The sequence below is a fragment of the Centruroides sculpturatus genome, unplaced genomic scaffold, assembly GCF_000671375.1.
Source record: "Centruroides sculpturatus isolate CEXI.00-Female unplaced genomic scaffold, Cexi_2.0 scaffold138, whole genome shotgun sequence".
Classification (NCBI taxonomy): domain Eukaryota; kingdom Metazoa; phylum Arthropoda; class Arachnida; order Scorpiones; family Buthidae; genus Centruroides; species Centruroides sculpturatus.
The window spans coordinates 594,318-612,354 of NW_019384434.1; the positions used below are offsets into that span (position 1 = coordinate 594,318).

The window sequence follows — 18,037 nt, forward strand, 5'->3', positions numbered from 1 at the left end:
GACAGGATTAAGGCTTACTGTGAAAAACTTGGCTTCTATTATACTATTTTAGATGCGGGTTTTTGCGTTTTTGATTGCGTTTTAATAGAGTACGCCAAGAGAATATACACTAAGAAGAAATTTTTTGAAAAATTCCCCCCACGGGGGAAGTGTTATACATTTATAATAGATACGTTTTGAGCCACAACAACGCGTGGCGGAGTCTGCTAGTTTTTAATATTAGGTAAATTATTGTAGTTTGTGGTGAGAAAAGAGCTGCGATATTCACAATTTCTATTGCGTTTATTAATGAGATTAAAGTTGAGCCAAAAATGTTAGGAACAGCTAAGAGAGGGAGATTAAGTCGGTAGACTTAGATCTTGGATTTCAAAAAATATAGACCGTTAGAGAAAAAAAGGAAATTACAACTATTTAGACAACGTATTCAACATATTTACAGACACATAATTACTTAGAGACGATCAGAGGATGACGAGTTAGAGGTTGACAGATAAAATAGGTAAATGTAGGATGGCAAGAGTTCAGACAGTATTGTTAGATATTGTCAGTGATAGCGATGACACGGAGACTAAAAGAAAGACATGCTAGTAATATTTTAAACCTATATAAATAAAGGACAGATGTAGTAGGCCATCGATAAATCTTCATTCGTATTCTACTTTCGACAATGCAGAATATTATATAAATTACCAAACTATTGATATATACAGCCAATGTGTGTGTCATAGGAAATGTAATTTCTCGTGTCAAAAACACAAAACTATTTCATCCCAAATACTATTTCTCACTATACTAAATCAAGTAAAGTTGTTTAGCACACTTTATGTAGTGTTAAAGTCAATAAATTATTTTAAAAACAGTTCGTCTTTATCCGAATTAAATTTCTATGGAGGATAAGCTATGCTTTTCCTAATTATATTGTCATACATACGTAATAAAACAAAACAGTAAAATGCAAATTTATTTACTTATTCTACCATTACCTATTTATTAAACAGATAGGCCTATATTATAGAAGAACGTTATGTATTGCTAGATTAGCAATATGTAGCAATATAACAGTTTTAGACATTATAAGAGCTTCTTGTCTCGAAAGTTGTTGAAACTAATATCTTAAATACTATAGTAGAGATAACAGACTTTTCACAATGCTAATGGTAACATTAAAATGATAGAAGATTGCATTCTGATGATACAAGTGTCATTTTTATGTTACCAGTAGCAGTGTGATAAGATATGTTTTAAAACCTGGAAAATCTACATCCTCATCTGTAATTTGAAATCATCGCGTTATTAATTCTTTTTATAAACCAAATACACCTTTTCTTTCTTTATACATGATATAAAATTAAAAAAGAAATTACGAACAAGATTTTTGACAGAACAGTAGAAAAAAGTTACAAAAATGCTTGAAAACGGGAAAAATACTAACTAAACAGATAAACTTCTAGCCTAAGAGTAACTCTAACGCCGGCTATGTGCAACCCGACACATCAGCTGTATTTGAGAGCGTAGCCCAAGGACCAGTATATCTATTCACTCTGGTATTACGGAAGCCTCGGGTTCTAGTATTGAAATACGAAAAAGTTGGCTATCGTAATAGTTAAAAGCACGGTTCTTTACAGTTAATGCATGCTATAAAAAATTAACGGAAAAATCGTTCCGTCATCTACCGAAAGAAAATAAAATAAAATTCGCATACTGAAATATTAAGTGAAAAGTGCCGATTGGTTTAACCGAAGCGACGTCGCGCGTGGACGTCGCTCTCGAGTCGATTCTTTTCCGTAGACAGACTATTGAAATTTCTGACGGACAGACGGAAGGGTGGATTTGTGAAAAATACAATTTGTATTTAATTAAGCGGCCGAACTTCTCCGCGAACTTTTGTTACCAATACAGTCTGTTACAAAAGTATAGGTTTGTTTGTTATGGCAACGCAACACTTGGGCGATCTGCCTGGTGGGATGCTTACCGGGAGGTCTTTTTAAGGGAAACTGGCCTCTATTTAGGCATTACGGACGTGGAGAAAACCCGGAAAACTCCAGGTGGCCGGCCCGTCCGAGCGAGGCGCGAACCCACGACCGAACTCCCAGTGTTCGGGGTTACGAAGACCGCTCGGCCATTGGTGGGCCAAAAGTATAGGACACCACAAATTTTGTGTTTTTTCAAAATTTATTTAAATTTTTGTTTAGAAAACAGTTTTGTATGTTTTAAAACAATCACAAAAATATAATTTTCAAGCTTTTTACTTTTAAACAGTAATATAATAGAAGTTATCAGAGTTTTTCACTTTTTACTTGTCACTAAAGTATACTGTGGGTACACTTTCTAAAATTACATAAAAATAATTTTTAATATATTTTAAACACTTTTAATATTTGTTTTCACCCCCTTGGTTACAATTATTCGAAAAATTCTGTTAGGCATGGAGTTTATTAATATTTTTTAATTGTTCATCTTTAATTCCATCCCACGCATCCATTATTGCAATTTTCAATTGATTTGCGGATTCGTATTGTTTCCCATTTTGATAAACAATGGCTGCTAAAATCCCCCGTAAATTTTCAATGGGATTTAAATCTGGACTACGCGAAGCCAGTCAAGTACATCAATGTTTTCTTTTTTAAACCAATTTTTTGTTGACATTGAGGCACGAATGGGAGCATTAAATCGTCGAAACTTCCATTTACGACCTCCGATTAATGCACCAAATGTAATCGTATTATTATACAATAGTTCTTAATACTTTTGTGAGTTCATATTTTTGTCAACAAATACTAAATCGGTTTTACTTCCCCATCCAAAACCACAGGAAATCATTACAGACCCACCTCCTCGTTGTTGATTTAACTCCGCTTTCTCTTTTTAACTAATTGTAATTCAGCGGCAGCTTGCCTTGTCTCTCATTCCTGGATGTTAAACATGTAGGCCGTCCCGACTTCCTTTTCTGCCCATAATTTTCACCTCGTTGCGAAACATTTCGAATAGCGCTGGTAGATCTATTTACAGCCGCAGCAATTTGCCTCGGAGACTTGCCTAAAACACTCAAATAATAAATTTTACGTATTTCTTGCTCTCTGAGTACAGTTCCACGAGGCATTGTTGAAAATCTTTATATAACATTCAAAAAAGCCACCGTGACCGTTAAAAACGATGAAATCTCACCGCTTGTGGTGATTAATTTATTATAATAATAATTAAAATTATTTTTTAAAGATTTTTAAGTGGTGTACCTATACTTTTGTAACACATCAAAAAATGAACATTTATGCTGCTTTATGAATTGTAAAAAACCTGATAAAGTAATTAAGGATAAAAAATAATTAATATTTTCAGTAATAATTTCAAAATACAGTACATTTCGAAATTAACACAAAATTGATGGTGTTCCTATACTTTTGTATCGGACTATTGGTAACAAAAATTTCGTGACGATTCGACGATTTCCGGTTTTGTCGAATCGAACTTGGACGGAAACGACGTCCCGGCGACTGGTTTCCAAGATGGCCGAAGTGGCGCCACACAACTCTCGTTTACGGGACAAATCTGTACGCGAATATGCGTGGACGTCCGAAGGTGTTTGGCGGTCCATGGTGCCAGTTTGACCTACGACGTCGAAGCTCGGGCCAACGTAAATAAAAGAAATTTTAGTTCCATTTTAATACGTCGCGTAGCGATTTTCTCTACAATTATTATTTTGCAGCACATAGTGGTGGACGAATGGCTGCCCATGTGGTTGGAGGAAGAACTGGACCCTTACGAACGTGAGGTTTTTAATTACGCGCGAACCGATTTTGCACGAAAAAATCTAAGTTTTCGTTGTTTTTAAGGTTACGACGGCAGCGTAGATCCGGGCATTTCGCACGTCTTTCAGTCGGCGGCCATGAGATTCGGACACACGCTGGTGGTGTCGGCGGTACACACCCGGTAGGTTGCGTTTTATTTAAGACCTAAGTGTTTATTTAGCGTAAACGGAAACTCGTTTGTGGTGGTAGCTCCAAGGCCCCGGAATGCGAAGTGGGTAAACAAATTAAGGCCGGCGGTCACGACAGATTCAAAAACATCCGAACCTGCAACAGTTTCTGGAATCCTCAGGTACGAATTGTCCGGGTAGACCGGGCGACGTTCGGTCACTTCTCACAGAGACCGGCTTTTGCAGGATTCCGTCTTGGAGTCGGGCATCGATGAAATTCTCATGGGTTTGGCTTCGCAACCGGCGGAGAGGGAAGACAACGTCATCGTGGAGGATTTGAGAGGTAAGTCGGTGGGAATTTTCAAATTGCAGCTCAACAACGGGCATAAACCCGCGTAAAACTTCCATTATTTCGAAAAGAGAGTTGCATCAAAATTGGGGATAAATTTCGTGGTTTTGACGTATTGTCGGACGGCGGTTTGTTTATAAAGGCACGTAAGTGCAAAAATAAAAAACATCCCCCGTGCAGACTCCTCTAGACTTAAGTTTTTGATAATATTCCGGAAGAGAAGATAATATCGAGTCTTACAGGGAACGTGTTCGGCCCTCTGGAATTTTCTCGGAGAGACCTGATGGCCATTAATATCCAGCGGGGCAGGGATCACGGACTCCCCGATTACAGGACGGCTCGAATGATCATGCTCCCCCACGAAGATCCCATCGACACCTGGGAAGACATGGAGAGAGTCGTCTCTTCCAGTATGGACGCCAAGGTGAGTCGGCTTCCCCTAACGGTGGTAAATTGTGAACGGAGACGGTGACATTCCCTCGCACGCAGGGCCTGGTAGAACAGATGAAGAAATACTACAACTCCACTCGAGAGATCGACATCTGGGTGGGAGGCCTACTGGAAACGGAAACGTCTCCCGGTCCTCTCTTCAAGGCCATCATCAAGGATCAGTTCAGAAGAATAAGGGACGGGGACAGATTTTGGTTCGAAAACAGAAAAAATAAGTAAGTGTCCGAATTTCATTTCTAGAAGTAATTTTCCAGAAAGAAATGCCAGAAAATTTTTTCAGTTTGTTTACCGAAGAAGAAATCGCTCGAATCAAGAATCTGACCCTCTTGAACGTGTTGTTGGAGGTCACCAACATCACCGAAAGAGACATCCAGAGGAATCCTTTCCGACTTCCGTCCGACGGTAGGTGCACGAGGTGTGACAATTTTAATCCCCGGAATGCACCTTTAAGTCACTCGAACACGCCGGACTTTTTCGTAGCATCTTCGCCACGTGCAACAACTGTAACGTTTCGGTAGCGCATTTACCCATTTTCACATAAAATTTGATATTAATACGTTGCTCTAAATTTCGGTCACTCGGACAACCGTTGCCTCGGCTGTAGCTAATTAACAACTAGTACTATCGGCTCGAAATTTATGCGCGTGTCATTTCGATATAATTATGTTACTACGCGCCATTCCGGAAACGAAAATGTCGCACCTCGTATTTCAACTTTTACGTAGCGTACGATCACTGGACGTTACGCCATGGTTTTGGTCGGGCTAAGTACGACAGGCTTGACGGAAAACTTTCTCTTCCGGCAGTAAACCCGGGTCCCGAATGTCAAAACTTCGACTTCACTTATCAATGGAAGAACGTCACCTTTCAATCTCTACCCCCGCTGTCTCACGACGACATCGAAAGTTGTAGCAGCGTCGAGACTTTCGACTACTTCAGTGGAAGCGAAGTGTCTTACGCATTTACTTTCTTATCGCTGGCACTTTTCGTCGTCGGTAAGTTTCCCTCATTTCCCCGAAATTAATCCTGGCCCGCGAGATAATTAACCGTTGGGGGTGCGCGATCTCGAGTTATTCGCATCTGGCGATGAACAGTTTGTATCGCTACGCAATTAATATCGCGCGATGTTACGGTGGTTTCGACGTACCACGAAATACCCGGGAAGGACGGGGTCGGCATCTGAGGGGAAGCGACGAATATTTTCGGCAAAATACATTGTTTAATTTTTCGTAGGTTGCGGAGCGGTTTTGGTGTACTTGGCCAGAAAGCGAGAACGAAAGATGGCCGCGCACAAGAAAATGGTGAACGAAGTGAAGCGCAAAACGCTAGGATTGGACAGCATGTTAGGTAGGCTCTAAACGCCAACTATAATCGAACGAAGGGTTGCCGACCGACCGGGACCAACTTTTCTATCCACAGTCAACGAATGGGTGGGGAAGAAGGAGAAGCTGCGGCAGATCATCATCCGGACGGACAAGAACTCCAAGACCATCGTGGTTCAATTGCTGAACAGACAAGTGATTCGTTCCATCGACCTGAAACACGTGGAAACGGTGGAGATGCAAATCAGCGCGGACGCGAACAAACACTTTTTGCTGTTTCGAGTGGCCAGAGAATACGACTTGGTCTGTTTCGTTTCCGTTTCTTTCCTTTCCGTAACGGGTTTGAGCATCGACTTACGTAATTCTTACAGGTGTTGAGTTTCGACATGTTGGAAGAAAGGGACGTGTTCGTAGCTAGATTAGAAGAGTATTTGGGTGCGATAGGAGTGGGAAGACAGAAGAGAGGGATCAGACTTCAGTTCATGTTGAACGACGCCACAACCAAAGCGCACCGCCAGAAGCAATTGGAAAAGTTTTTCAGGGTAGTGTTCGCGCAGGTGAGCGTTTTTAAGCCGGTTTCCTCCCGATCTTCTCGCTTTCCGGGCGTAAATCTTCGGTTTTCAGGCTTTCAACATCCAACACGATCAAGACGAATTGTTGAAACTGGACGCGGCGCAGGCCAAAGAAATAATAAACACGGAATTAACGCCTCACGAATTCGCGGAATCTCTGTCCTTGCGTCCCGACGCGGTGTTCGTCCAGCAGATGTTCGCTCTGGTCGACGCCGATAAGAACGGATACATTTCTTTCCGGGAATTTTTGGACATGATCGTCATTTTCGCCAAAGGTAAGAACAAACGAAGTTTCTTATTACTCTAGACCCCAAAGGCTTACTCGTCGCGCGGTGAATTTACAACCAACGCGATACATCTAGTATACGGCCGTGCCCTTTATACATTGTAAATACAGACACCCTTCACCAATATTAACTACCGAACGACCCAGAGTCGGTTAACCGTGTTCTAGCTACGCCCGTCAAAACCGGTGAAAGTAAATTTATCGAAGCGTTATAATTCGTAGACAGTAAAACCGGAAACGAGATTAGATTTATCTTCCAAAGATTAAGATGGGTTTATCCCGTTACACTTCCGTTCTTCTGTGACTTTTGGGCTACGGTCGCCATATTTTAGGATTGATATTCCGGGACGCCTGTTCCGATCTGTCATTGTTACAGTAACTAACAATTTTAAAACGTTCAATGGAAACTTTATTGCCACATCGCTTCGGTTTTGTGCCAGCGGCTAAAAATTTTGGTTCCAACGAATTTTTAATTAATTACCCACCGACATCCCAAAACTTAGCGAAAAGGTTTATTGTTCTTCGGCTTTTATAACCGCTCGTTTAAAAATCACGGACTCGTATTCTAGACGTGTTACGAAGACGTGGCTAAAAATTAAAAATGGTAACCACGCGTATCGGCGTATATTCCATACCGGAAGCCGTTTCTGGTACGTGAATTGCGCCACTCGGTTATTTTCGGCCCGCAGGTACGCCGGAAGACAAGGCCAAGCTGATGTTCGACATGTACGACATCGACCATTCCGGACAACTTTCCAAGAAGGAATTCACCAGCATGATCAAGTACGTCGGTACCCGAAACACCTTTGGTCCGCTCGGCGCCGGTCTAATAAGGCCCTTTCCTTTCAGATCCATGTTGGAATTGGCCAATCAGAATCTAACTACCGAACGCCTGAACCAATTGGTGAACAGCATGTTCAAGTCGGCCAATCTGCAGCACAAACAGGACCTCACCTTTGACGATTTCACCAAACTCTTAGGAGATTACCGCGAAGACCTAGGATACGTTCAACTTAATTTCGACGGTATTCCTCTTAAGCTAATTTCGCGCGGGTTTTCGCTCCTCCGCCGAAATTAATTTTTCCCCGGCATTGCAGTCAGCGGATTTAATCCCGTGCCTCCCAAATCGGCAGCCCGGCAGAGCGCCGTCTTCAGGGCTCACGAAACCATCTACCGCGCTTACAGGTAATCCACTCCAATTACAAAGTCACTCCGTACTCGCGGACTGACGTCTTATTTCCTCGCGCTCTAGTTACTTCGGAGGGAACGAACCCGGCAGACTGCCCCAACCCAAAACTCCCAACCAAGTGCGAGTGGAAACGAAACAGGAGGCTTACCAAACCACCGCGCTTAGACAGACGCTGATCAAAACCATTCGATTTGTGGAAAACTACCGATTGCACATCTTCTGGTCGGTGCTCTACACCTTGGTGGTCTTCGGGATTTTCGCCGAGAGAGCCTACTGTGAGTCTTTTGTCCATCCTTAGATCCTTAACCGAGATTGGGGCTCAGGGTTTCCTTCCTCGCTAGATTACTCGGTGGAGCGCGAGCACGGAGGACTCAGGAGGATCGCCGGTTACGGGGTGACGGTGACCAGAGGAGCGGCCAGCGTCATGATGTTCACTTACTCCACCATTCTGTTGACCATGTGTCGCAATTGCATCACCTTCCTCAGGGAGACTTTCCTTCATCGCTTCGTGCCCTTCGACGCCACCGTCCAGTTTCACAAGTACATCGCCTTTTGGGCTCTCGTCTTTACCGGTAAGTTTCATCTTTTGTTAACCACATCCGCACGGTTTCTATTATTTATTTTCATTTGTTTTTTTTTTTTTTCAGTCATCCACTCCGTCGGTCACGCCCTGAACTTCTACCACATTTCTACGCAGACGGCCGACGACCTGACTTGCCTCTTCCGCGATTTTTACCACGCGTAATTTATTTATTAATTTAACAATGGCCTTTATCTATCGGTTCTCTTCACGCTAATTTCTTTGAATTTCAGAACCCACGAACTGCCAAAATTTCATTACTGGTGTTTCCAAACGATAACAGGTAAATCGACAACCGAAAGAGTATAACTACCATTTGTGGCGCGTTTAAGTTTTCTCGTTATGCCTATTTTCAGGACTGACGGGTGTTTTTCTGGTCATGGTGGTTGCCGTTATGTACGTCTTTGCCATTCAGTACTCCAGACGACACGTTTTCGACGCCTTTTGGTTAACTCACAATTTATACCCCGTTTTATATATTTTGATGGTTTTGCACGGGCTGGGAAGATTGGTCCAGGATCCCATCTTTTATTACTTTTTCCTGGGACCCTGCGTCCTCTTCACCGTCGACAAACTGATTAGCGTCAACAGGAAGAAGATAGAAATCGCCGTCATAAGAGCCGAACTCTTGCCTTCTGGTAAGTTTTAACTCTCTCTTCTCGTCTGGAGAAACTGTTTTGTCAATGCGCGCGTCGATATTTGCAGGCGTCACCATGTTGGAGTTCAAACGACCTCCCAACTTCGAATACTTGAGTGGACAGTGGGTCAGAATAGCCTGCCTCCCTCTCAACGAAAACGAGTATCATCCCTTCACTCTGTCGTCCGCTCCTCACGAAGAGAACCTGACTCTGCATATTCGCGCCGTCGGGCCCTGGACCCTTAATCTGCGAAGGCTTTACGATCCGGCCAACGTGGGTTCGCACGCTTATCCCAAAGTGAGTAAACAGTAATTCGGTCCGCGAGGCGCTCCCCGTTACTAAAAATCCTTCTGTCCTTCAGATATTTTTGGACGGTCCTTACGGAGAAGGTCACCAGGACTGGTTCCGTTTCGAAGTGTCTGTTTTGGTGGGAGGAGGGATAGGGGTCACTCCCTTCGCCTCCATTCTCAAAGACGTGGTGGCCAAATCCGGCAATCGCGCCAAAATTCCCTGCAAAAAAGTGAGAAAATTTTAAATATTTACCTTTTCGTAGAGGCACTCTTCTATAAAGAAAAATTCCAGGTTTACTTTATTTGGGTGACGAGAACTCAGAAGCACTTCGAATGGATGCTGGACATAATCAGAGACGTAGAAGCGAAAGATAAGGACGATTTGGTCACGGTTCATATATTTATCACGCAGTTTTATCAGAAATTCGACCTGCGCACCACCATGTTGGTCGGTAGATTCAATTTTTGATTCCTTCGTTTCTCGGTCATTGGCCAACTGATTTTCTCTTTCCCTCTTAGTACATATGCGAAAGACACTTCCAGAGAATTTCTAATCGCAGTCTCTTCACCGGCCTTCAGTCCGTCACTCATTTCGGTCGTCCGAACTTCTTCGCCTTTCTGAACTCTCTTCAGCGGCAGCATCCCAGCGTAAGTTGACAATTTTCGACACCACCGTTTAAAGCGGAGTTTCATGGATTTAAATTTCAGGTGACGAAAGTGGGCGTGTTCAGTTGCGGACCTCTCCCCATGACCAACAGCGTTCAGTTGGCCTGCGAACGATTGAACAGGAAGGACGGAGCGGCATTCGTTCACCACTACGAAAATTTCTAATCATTTTTCTTGTTTTCCCGAAAATGTACTTGGAAACCGTTTGCGAGTTCGCCAATAAAGTACCACTCGTACATTATTAAATAAATTTATTGTTTATTTTAAACCAGTCTAAATGCACAAGATTCTCTCCTCCACGTCAATCTAGAATTAATCGAAATTCGGTGTAGGGATTTTAACACCCGAACCATTCGACTGTTTTAAATTTATAAACGTAAAGAAAACCCAAGGAAAATTCTAAATGAGCTCTAAGTACAAATGAATCAGATTTAATAACAAAAAATTTTGCGAGTCAAAAAACCTTACAATACTGTTTAACTTCTCCCTCTTATCTTCCACCCTAGTGGAAAGCGAGCATTGTCTACTATATATATACATACACACACACACACCATATATATATATATATATATATAGTTAAAAATTGGTGCCGCACTCCAAAGATTCGCTAAATACTTTTAAAATTATAAACGAAATATAAAAAATAAGATTACTTTAAACCAAATGCATTTAAATACCAAACTATATTTCGGGTGCTAGACGATAAGCGAATATCTTGGAAACACTTTTTTCCACACGTCCTCCGATCGATACTCCACGCGGCCTAATAATAATAATGTCTAACGAAGGTATAATGAAATCGACAGCGAACGACGTCGTCTTCACACCATTAAAAAAACAGCCTGCCAGAGGCGTAGAGATCATAAAACGAGAACTTGCACAAAAAACGATCGACACTGATTTACACTTAAGGGAATGGATGCCCGATAAGATTTCCTTTTTTTTTAAATACATATTTATTCCCCGTCTGTAGTTGTAATGAGTAAATCTTCGCTTGGCACCTTTATGTTAACTGGATGGAAATTACAAAATAACGTATCGTTCTTCGATGAGAGAAATGGCAAACACATTTCGAACGGCACAGACGGTTGCAGAAAAGCACACGACACTGAATTTTCCAGTAAAAGCTTCCCGCTCCAAACGGGAGGATTTTGTTAATGTACACTATGACGAACACAGACTTTGGAGTGTTGTAATCTCACTTTTTTTTTGTGTGTGCGGCAGAAAGGGAAGATTGTACCAATCTATACTAAGAGTGGATGTGGAATCTAGGCAACGTGGCACTTCGTCCTCCGATTAATGGGAACGAGAATCGGCCGAGTTTTGGTCGTTAAGAGTATTTGGTGCAAGAGTTTCGTCTCCGGAATCTCACTCCAACCTATAGGCTAAAGGGTGTCAAGTTGACTTCTCGTCTAATGTAAAACAAAATATACGCTTTACAGTTGGCTACGGTCTCTTCGTCGCTCAAGGTGACTGTGCTATCGTTAAAATGATGCCAGCAGCCTGTAAAACGAGACAGAAAAACGTCACGAAAACGGTACTCGCGAAAATAAGGACCAATAAAATTACCTTCGTGAGTTGCATAAGCGGTATAATGACCGGAACCGACCCTGGAAATAGTCGCGTGTCTGTAAGTTTAAAAGATTTCTTCCACCAATAAACAAGAAAATATAAGTAACATTACCCAGAACCGTGGTGTACTATCACAGCCGCCAAATCGTACAGAGTACTGCCACCCGATGTTCCACGTGTTTCGTGCTGTACGTAATAAATTACGGATTATAAAAAAATAGCGTAAAATTAATTCTTTTAACCAATACGAAAGACTTACCATATTGGAAAGCATAAATTTATTCATATCTAATCCTTTAATTGGAAATTTCACGTAAGTATCCAGCTTTGTTCTAAAGTAGGTATTCCATCGAAATCGTTTTAAATGTAGACAAAGCACCTGAAATTTAACAATTAAAAAAATCAACAAAAATAGTAAACATACTTTGTCATAAATAGAAAATAAAGACAGTATTTTATCGGCATTCTGCTCTTTTACAAGTTTTACGTGGTTATAGCCACGTAAAACTTGTAACACTATAAATTCTTGATATAAATAGCTGAATTTAACATTCATTCACAAAAGGGTGTTGATTGATATGGAATCATTTTAACACCTGTACGAGAATATCTTTTGAATGAAAAATATTTTCACCTGTCTAGGGTAGGTAAGTTAAAACCAAAAGTATTGGTACAGAGGTGTGAAAATTGTTTTTATGAAAAATTAATAAAAATCCCTAAATACAAGAAAAAAAGTAAAAAATTCTACATAAGAAAAAAGTAAAAAATTCTTATAAATTAACTCTCTCTCTCTCCTTCTCAACAATGTTAATTATAATATATATGAACACACCTGAATTCTACTTGCCTAGTTTTTTTCTCTTTATTCAAATGTTTTCAGCCTATTTCGATAGGCCATCCCCAGGTTTTCCTTTATCATTCCAAAATGGAACCGTTTGTTCGAATTTTTGAAATAAGTTAACAACTTTTTGTATATTACATAAATAAACAAAATATGTCCCTATACGTGCTACAAAAATTAAACAACATACTTTTACATGCGTCTAAATCATATTACAAATTAAAATGGATTGGTTTTAATCAATTATTATATTATCAAAATGACAAGTGTTTAAAAATATAAGTCTCTTCTATGATATAAAATCAGTGATGATGATTAGGATTATTTGTAAACTTTTTTCAGCAATCTGATATGTCATACATCCAATTTCAGTTCACCTAATTAGCATCTCTCTTATGTTATATTCTATGCTTTTTCAATATCTTTACTTCCCAACTATAAAATTTCCAAAAAAGAATATGCATGTTTGTGTTAAAAATTCTTCCAAATTTAATAACCAATAATATTTATAACACTGATGTATTTGGAATGAACTAATAATACTTTGCATTAGATACCTTTGCTATGTTTTAAGTATTTAGAATACACTTATAAATTTTTATGCATGTAACATCAAATTAACTGTTTTCTTTCAAAAGTGAGGTAAGAAAACCAACAAACAAAAACAGCTTATTGCTAACTGATTCATACACCTATAAATAAAATTTGTTTTCATTTTAAGTTATGTAAATCTTTGTTATTTTGATTCCTTATTAATTAATTAATTCCTCATATTAAAATCCTAATAATTGTATGTATAAAACCAGAATATAACGGGAACATTTATAAGAACTCTCGATTATAGTCAAACCTCGATTTAGTGTTGCCATTTCTTTGCCTCCAACGATGGCATAAAATTGAATGGGAGTTAAACTGAAGTAACTCGAGTGGCAATTCTCAATCTATTTTAACCCAAAAGAATCCCGAAAAACCTATAGAATCTACTGAGGAACACCTATCTGTCTGTATCTTATGGTTTTGATTTTATTGGTATATGGCAACACAACACGTGGACAATCTGCCAAGGGAAAAATGCCTCCCGGGAGGTCTTTTGTGGGGAAACTGGACCTATTTAAATGTAAAAAATGTGAGGAAAACCAAGAAAATTTCACATGGGCAGTCGTGAATCCACAACCAACTACCAGTGTTTGGTGGTTTTATCCACTTGGCCCATTATCTTATCCCCATTAAAGTTGAACTGAAGGTTTCTGATATCTTAAATATGTATTTATTTTTTTTTTAAGTTAACTAGTAGATAAAGAGGTAAATCAAACCTATTTGTCTTTTAAGAAGATTCTGGAATGAAGCAGCAGTGGACTGTTCACACTATCAATGGCCGAATGATTGGTGTCAAATGCCATATGTATAAATTTAGAACAACCAATAAATAATGTATTTTCATTTCATAGAACTCCTTAAATCACTTCATGGAATCTCATGATCCTACAGGAACTCTTACATATATCAATAGTAACAAAGTGTACTAGGGTCATAAAAAGAAACCAAAAACTACAAAACCAGTTCCAGGGTCAAGTCATGGCCCAAAACCCAGTTCTGATGATGAAAAAATAATTATGTAGAGAGAAAATAGTTAAATTAAAGTAAATAAGTTGCATCACTTATCATTAATAGAAATAATGATTTTATTTACATGTAAAAGTATGAAAAAGGATAGGTTAAATTCACACTTAATTTGGAATTTTTTTTAATATACTTTAGTTGCATTTTATTAAAAAAAATTAAAAGAACCAATTTTAGAATCAATAAAAGAAAAGTGTCCATTTAAAATAAATATGATGATTATTAACTAATTGCAAAAAAAAAAAAAAAAGAAAACTACTTATAACAGATGAAATACAAAAAATCTACTTTCAAAATGCAATGAAATTTCAAACCAAAAATTATGTAACTTAATAAACAAAAACTTTATTATTTACCAAAAACAAGAACTTAGAAAATAATTTTTTTGATTTTGAAAAGGAGAACTTACTATTTCCTTTGAAATAAAAAATATTAAATAGATAATCTGTTCATATTTTGTGTTATTTTTTTATTTTAAGGAATACTCAAGGAAAACAAAAATTGAGCTTAATTTTACTTTGGTAGAACGAGGTTTGACAGTCAGCTTCCTGTTCCAAAAGTAATATTAATATCCAGGTTAGACCCAGATTTTCAGAACAGGTTTTCAACCCACAATACACAAAAGTTTATGATTGTGAGGGTGCAGTTGTGTGATTTAGTGATAACATTGTCATTTACAATACAAAATTGTACATTTAGTAATTTACAAATATTAAAAAGGTTTGTATTTAATACTTAAAAGATTTCCATTAATAAGTCTTCATTGGACCTTTATGAGGGTCGTGATAATAAAGGAGGGCACTAGATTGAGTTTTGACTATAAAAATTTTGATCCATTTCATAATATATTAAGAAATTTAGAAAAATATATATATAATAATAATAAGAAATTTTGGAAAATATTTTCCAGAGCTAAATTTCTTTTGAAAATGTTTTTATTTGTTTACATAATTTAAAATTACAATTACTAATATTAAATTAAGTATTGAATTTGTTATTAAAATTGATTGTTAGCATCAATATTAACTTAAATTTTCTTGAAATGCTTACATTTGGCAAGCGTCGAATCCAAAACCTTTTAGTGGATCTTTGTTTGCCTTTGCAAGTGTGACAGTGATATAATTCACTATCTGCCAATTCTTCTAATTCTGTAAAACTACTAAGACAATCTGGAAAATAAATTTTATAATTTAAAGTATAAATATGCAATTTATTGCAAGAGTTCTATTAAAATATTAGTATTCTTTTATAATGGCTTTTAATATCAAATACCAAATTAGTTGTTTTCAATAGACTTCTTATAACCTAAATTAGTTAAGATACAAATTTTAATAGGATAGAAATTTGTGAAAATTTTATGTATAATTTAACTGTTGTTTGTATCTAACACAGTCTTGTATTATTATTCCAAATCTGTCATAATTTAATATGTACATAATGTAATCAATTTTTACCTGATAAATGTACTAGAGATGTTTCTTCTTCTTTTAACTTTGTTTTATTCATTAGTGTTTGAGGAATGTCGAGTGATAAATCTAAGAAAATATTAAAAGTAAAAAAATAAAAAAATGAAGTTTATTATTGTTTTTAGTATTTTGACAGAGTAAATACCTAAGAAAGGATCGTGCTTCTTTGATTCTGTTCCACAAACTAAACACGTCACTTCATTTTGTAATATGCCGCCAAATATTGTCGTGACAATTGTTGCTTTACCTTTTGGACCTATAAATATACTGTTGCTATGTGCAGGATATGACAATATATTCAACAATTCCATATGCAGTCTGTCTAGCATGTAACGAAGAAATTCGTGAGCATCTTGTTGCTGATACCCTCTGTTGTATAAATATAGAAAAAGTATTTATAACTTTAGAATTATCAGATAAGTTATATTAAAACAAACAAAGTTTTATTTAGATGATTTTAAAATCAAAGGGTCTGAATAGTCCAAAATTTTTATTTAAAATTAATAAAGCAAATGGCTGTAATATTCAAACATCAGAGTCAGGGGCTGTTTATTAAAACAATTACATTTTTTTCAATTGTAATAATAGCAAAAAATATTTTGTATAATAGTTTGATTCCTATAAATAAGATTAATTTTTGTTGAATATATTTTTAACAAATTAGAAGAATTTAATATAATTATTTCATTTAGGTTAAAGAATTGATGAAAAATGACAAAATTGTTTCCAGAATTAGAATACTTAGCTCTTAATAAATTTACATTTGAACTTGCAATAAGTAAGAAATTATAGTTACAAATTCAAATATAAACGAATGATGTAGCAATTTAAATAAGATTTCTTTATTAAATATCATATTTTATGGCATATGAGATGCAAATTTTGTTCATTAAAAAACCCTGCATTTCAAAGTTGCAGTCTCCCTTAAGGCTAATGGATTCCCCAGACAACCTTCTGTAGACTAAAGGTAACCTCTATCTATACCACTCTTGAATAAAAATGTTATTGTTTAATTAAACATATTATTATTAATAGCTATAGCTAAGCAGCTTTTTCATGTATTCAAATTGAATATTTTAATGGTAAATGACTTCTATTAAACTCTTCTTTTATCCTGATAAATAAAAGTGTGCATTATAATTTCACTTTTTTAACACTGGAATACAGTAAAAATTTTTAGAAATGATTGCCAAAGGTGTAAGAGATGGCTTAAATACACTAAACACTAGATATTATGTGCTGAAATGGAAGTCTGCATCTTTTATGCCATAAGATATAATATTGCTAATGGTAATAATTTTGTCTTAAAACAACTAGGAATTTCTTGATAAATCTTTGTTTTATTTTTTTAATTGTTCCAAAAAAATCTGTTTTTCATTCACTTTTGTTTTTACTTGTCTTTGTGACTAGATGTTCTTTTGTATTCCTTGACTGTATACATTATAATTCTTAGAATGTACTTCTAATAATTATAATCTTTCATAATTTGTTTTTGATTGTTTTATATTTTTAAAACTTAAATGTAATGAATTTAAAATGCATTTTAGTGAAAATTATAGTGCTTATTGAAAATGTTTATACAAATGTTTGAGGAAAAGTGCTCTTGAAATGAAGTTTTTTTTAACTTACATACTGTACATGTATATAACATAAAATATAGACTACCTTTCTTTACTATCATATATTTTAACAATTAATTTGTTAAAATATTTTAACTGATAATGGCTTGAAGATAACTAAAAAACATTTCTACAAAAAATAAATATTCATTTACTTTAATCCAAAATTGTCTTTTTACATTCAGATGGTGCCTAGTTTCATAGTAATTAAAGACAAATATATATATTTCATGTAGACATATATATTTATCACAACACAACAGTTTATTTCTAAAATTTCCGGATAAAATAAAATGTTTATATTTTAAAATGCAGTAATAATTTAGGTTGAAAGGTTCAGAGTTCAGGAATTATTATCTGGCATCTGGCCAAGTTCCTTTGTTATGTTAAGAAATTAATGCTAACTTATTAAACTGCTTTACATATTCTTAAGGTTATTATAAGGCAAATCAAAACTGAAAAACTCATCTCTTACCTAAATCTAGGAACAACTTTCCAAATTACAGCAAACAGCGATTCAGGAGAAATTGCCGTTTTGCTTCCTTGCCATAAAGATATTAATGTTTTTCTCAATTCTTCTGCTAATAATCTGTGAATAGGATGAAATATTATATGATTTATTAACAAATTACTATTTTATAAATTATTGACAAAACAAAAA

At 36.8% G+C, this 18,037-nt stretch overlaps 2 protein-coding genes across 3 annotated transcripts in view; one reads left to right on the top strand and one right to left on the bottom strand.

Annotated features, from left to right (window-relative positions):
* LOC111619848 (dual oxidase 2-like) overlaps nt 1–10,496 on the top strand; it is a 23,611-nt gene extending 13,115 nt beyond the window's left edge. Inside the window, exons 7-31 of the mRNA XM_023361673.1 lie at nt 3,704–3,764; nt 3,831–3,927; nt 3,996–4,095; nt 4,160–4,256; nt 4,505–4,686; nt 4,752–4,927; nt 4,993–5,114; nt 5,519–5,707; nt 5,946–6,059; nt 6,132–6,337; nt 6,406–6,591; nt 6,659–6,881; nt 7,582–7,675; nt 7,742–7,917; nt 7,990–8,077; nt 8,145–8,356; nt 8,423–8,653; nt 8,729–8,822; nt 8,895–8,944; nt 9,018–9,299; nt 9,367–9,596; nt 9,661–9,819; nt 9,882–10,037; nt 10,109–10,237; nt 10,298–10,496. Of these exons, the coding sequence (XP_023217441.1) occupies nt 3,704–3,764; nt 3,831–3,927; nt 3,996–4,095; nt 4,160–4,256; nt 4,505–4,686; nt 4,752–4,927; nt 4,993–5,114; nt 5,519–5,707; nt 5,946–6,059; nt 6,132–6,337; nt 6,406–6,591; nt 6,659–6,881; nt 7,582–7,675; nt 7,742–7,917; nt 7,990–8,077; nt 8,145–8,356; nt 8,423–8,653; nt 8,729–8,822; nt 8,895–8,944; nt 9,018–9,299; nt 9,367–9,596; nt 9,661–9,819; nt 9,882–10,037; nt 10,109–10,237; nt 10,298–10,420 (3,777 nt within the window). The 3' untranslated portion in view covers nt 10,421–10,496. The remainder of the gene's footprint in view (nt 1–3,703; nt 3,765–3,830; nt 3,928–3,995; nt 4,096–4,159; nt 4,257–4,504; nt 4,687–4,751; nt 4,928–4,992; nt 5,115–5,518; nt 5,708–5,945; nt 6,060–6,131; nt 6,338–6,405; nt 6,592–6,658; nt 6,882–7,581; nt 7,676–7,741; nt 7,918–7,989; nt 8,078–8,144; nt 8,357–8,422; nt 8,654–8,728; nt 8,823–8,894; nt 8,945–9,017; nt 9,300–9,366; nt 9,597–9,660; nt 9,820–9,881; nt 10,038–10,108; nt 10,238–10,297) is intronic.
* LOC111619850 (ubiquitin carboxyl-terminal hydrolase 3-like) overlaps nt 10,490–18,037 on the bottom strand; it is a 44,426-nt gene continuing 36,878 nt past the window's right edge. For both annotated transcript variants that reach the window (XM_023361674.1, XM_023361675.1), the window contains 8 exons: nt 17,852–17,965; nt 15,903–16,126; nt 15,746–15,826; nt 15,342–15,460; nt 12,090–12,209; nt 11,943–12,016; nt 11,828–11,868; nt 10,490–11,761 (listed from right to left, as the gene is read on the bottom strand). In XM_023361674.1, coding sequence (XP_023217442.1) covers nt 11,637–11,761; nt 11,828–11,868; nt 11,943–12,016; nt 12,090–12,209; nt 15,342–15,460; nt 15,746–15,826; nt 15,903–16,126; nt 17,852–17,965 — 898 coding nt within the window. In that variant the 3' untranslated portion in view covers nt 10,490–11,636. The remainder of the gene's footprint in view (nt 11,762–11,827; nt 11,869–11,942; nt 12,017–12,089; nt 12,210–15,341; nt 15,461–15,745; nt 15,827–15,902; nt 16,127–17,851; nt 17,966–18,037) is intronic.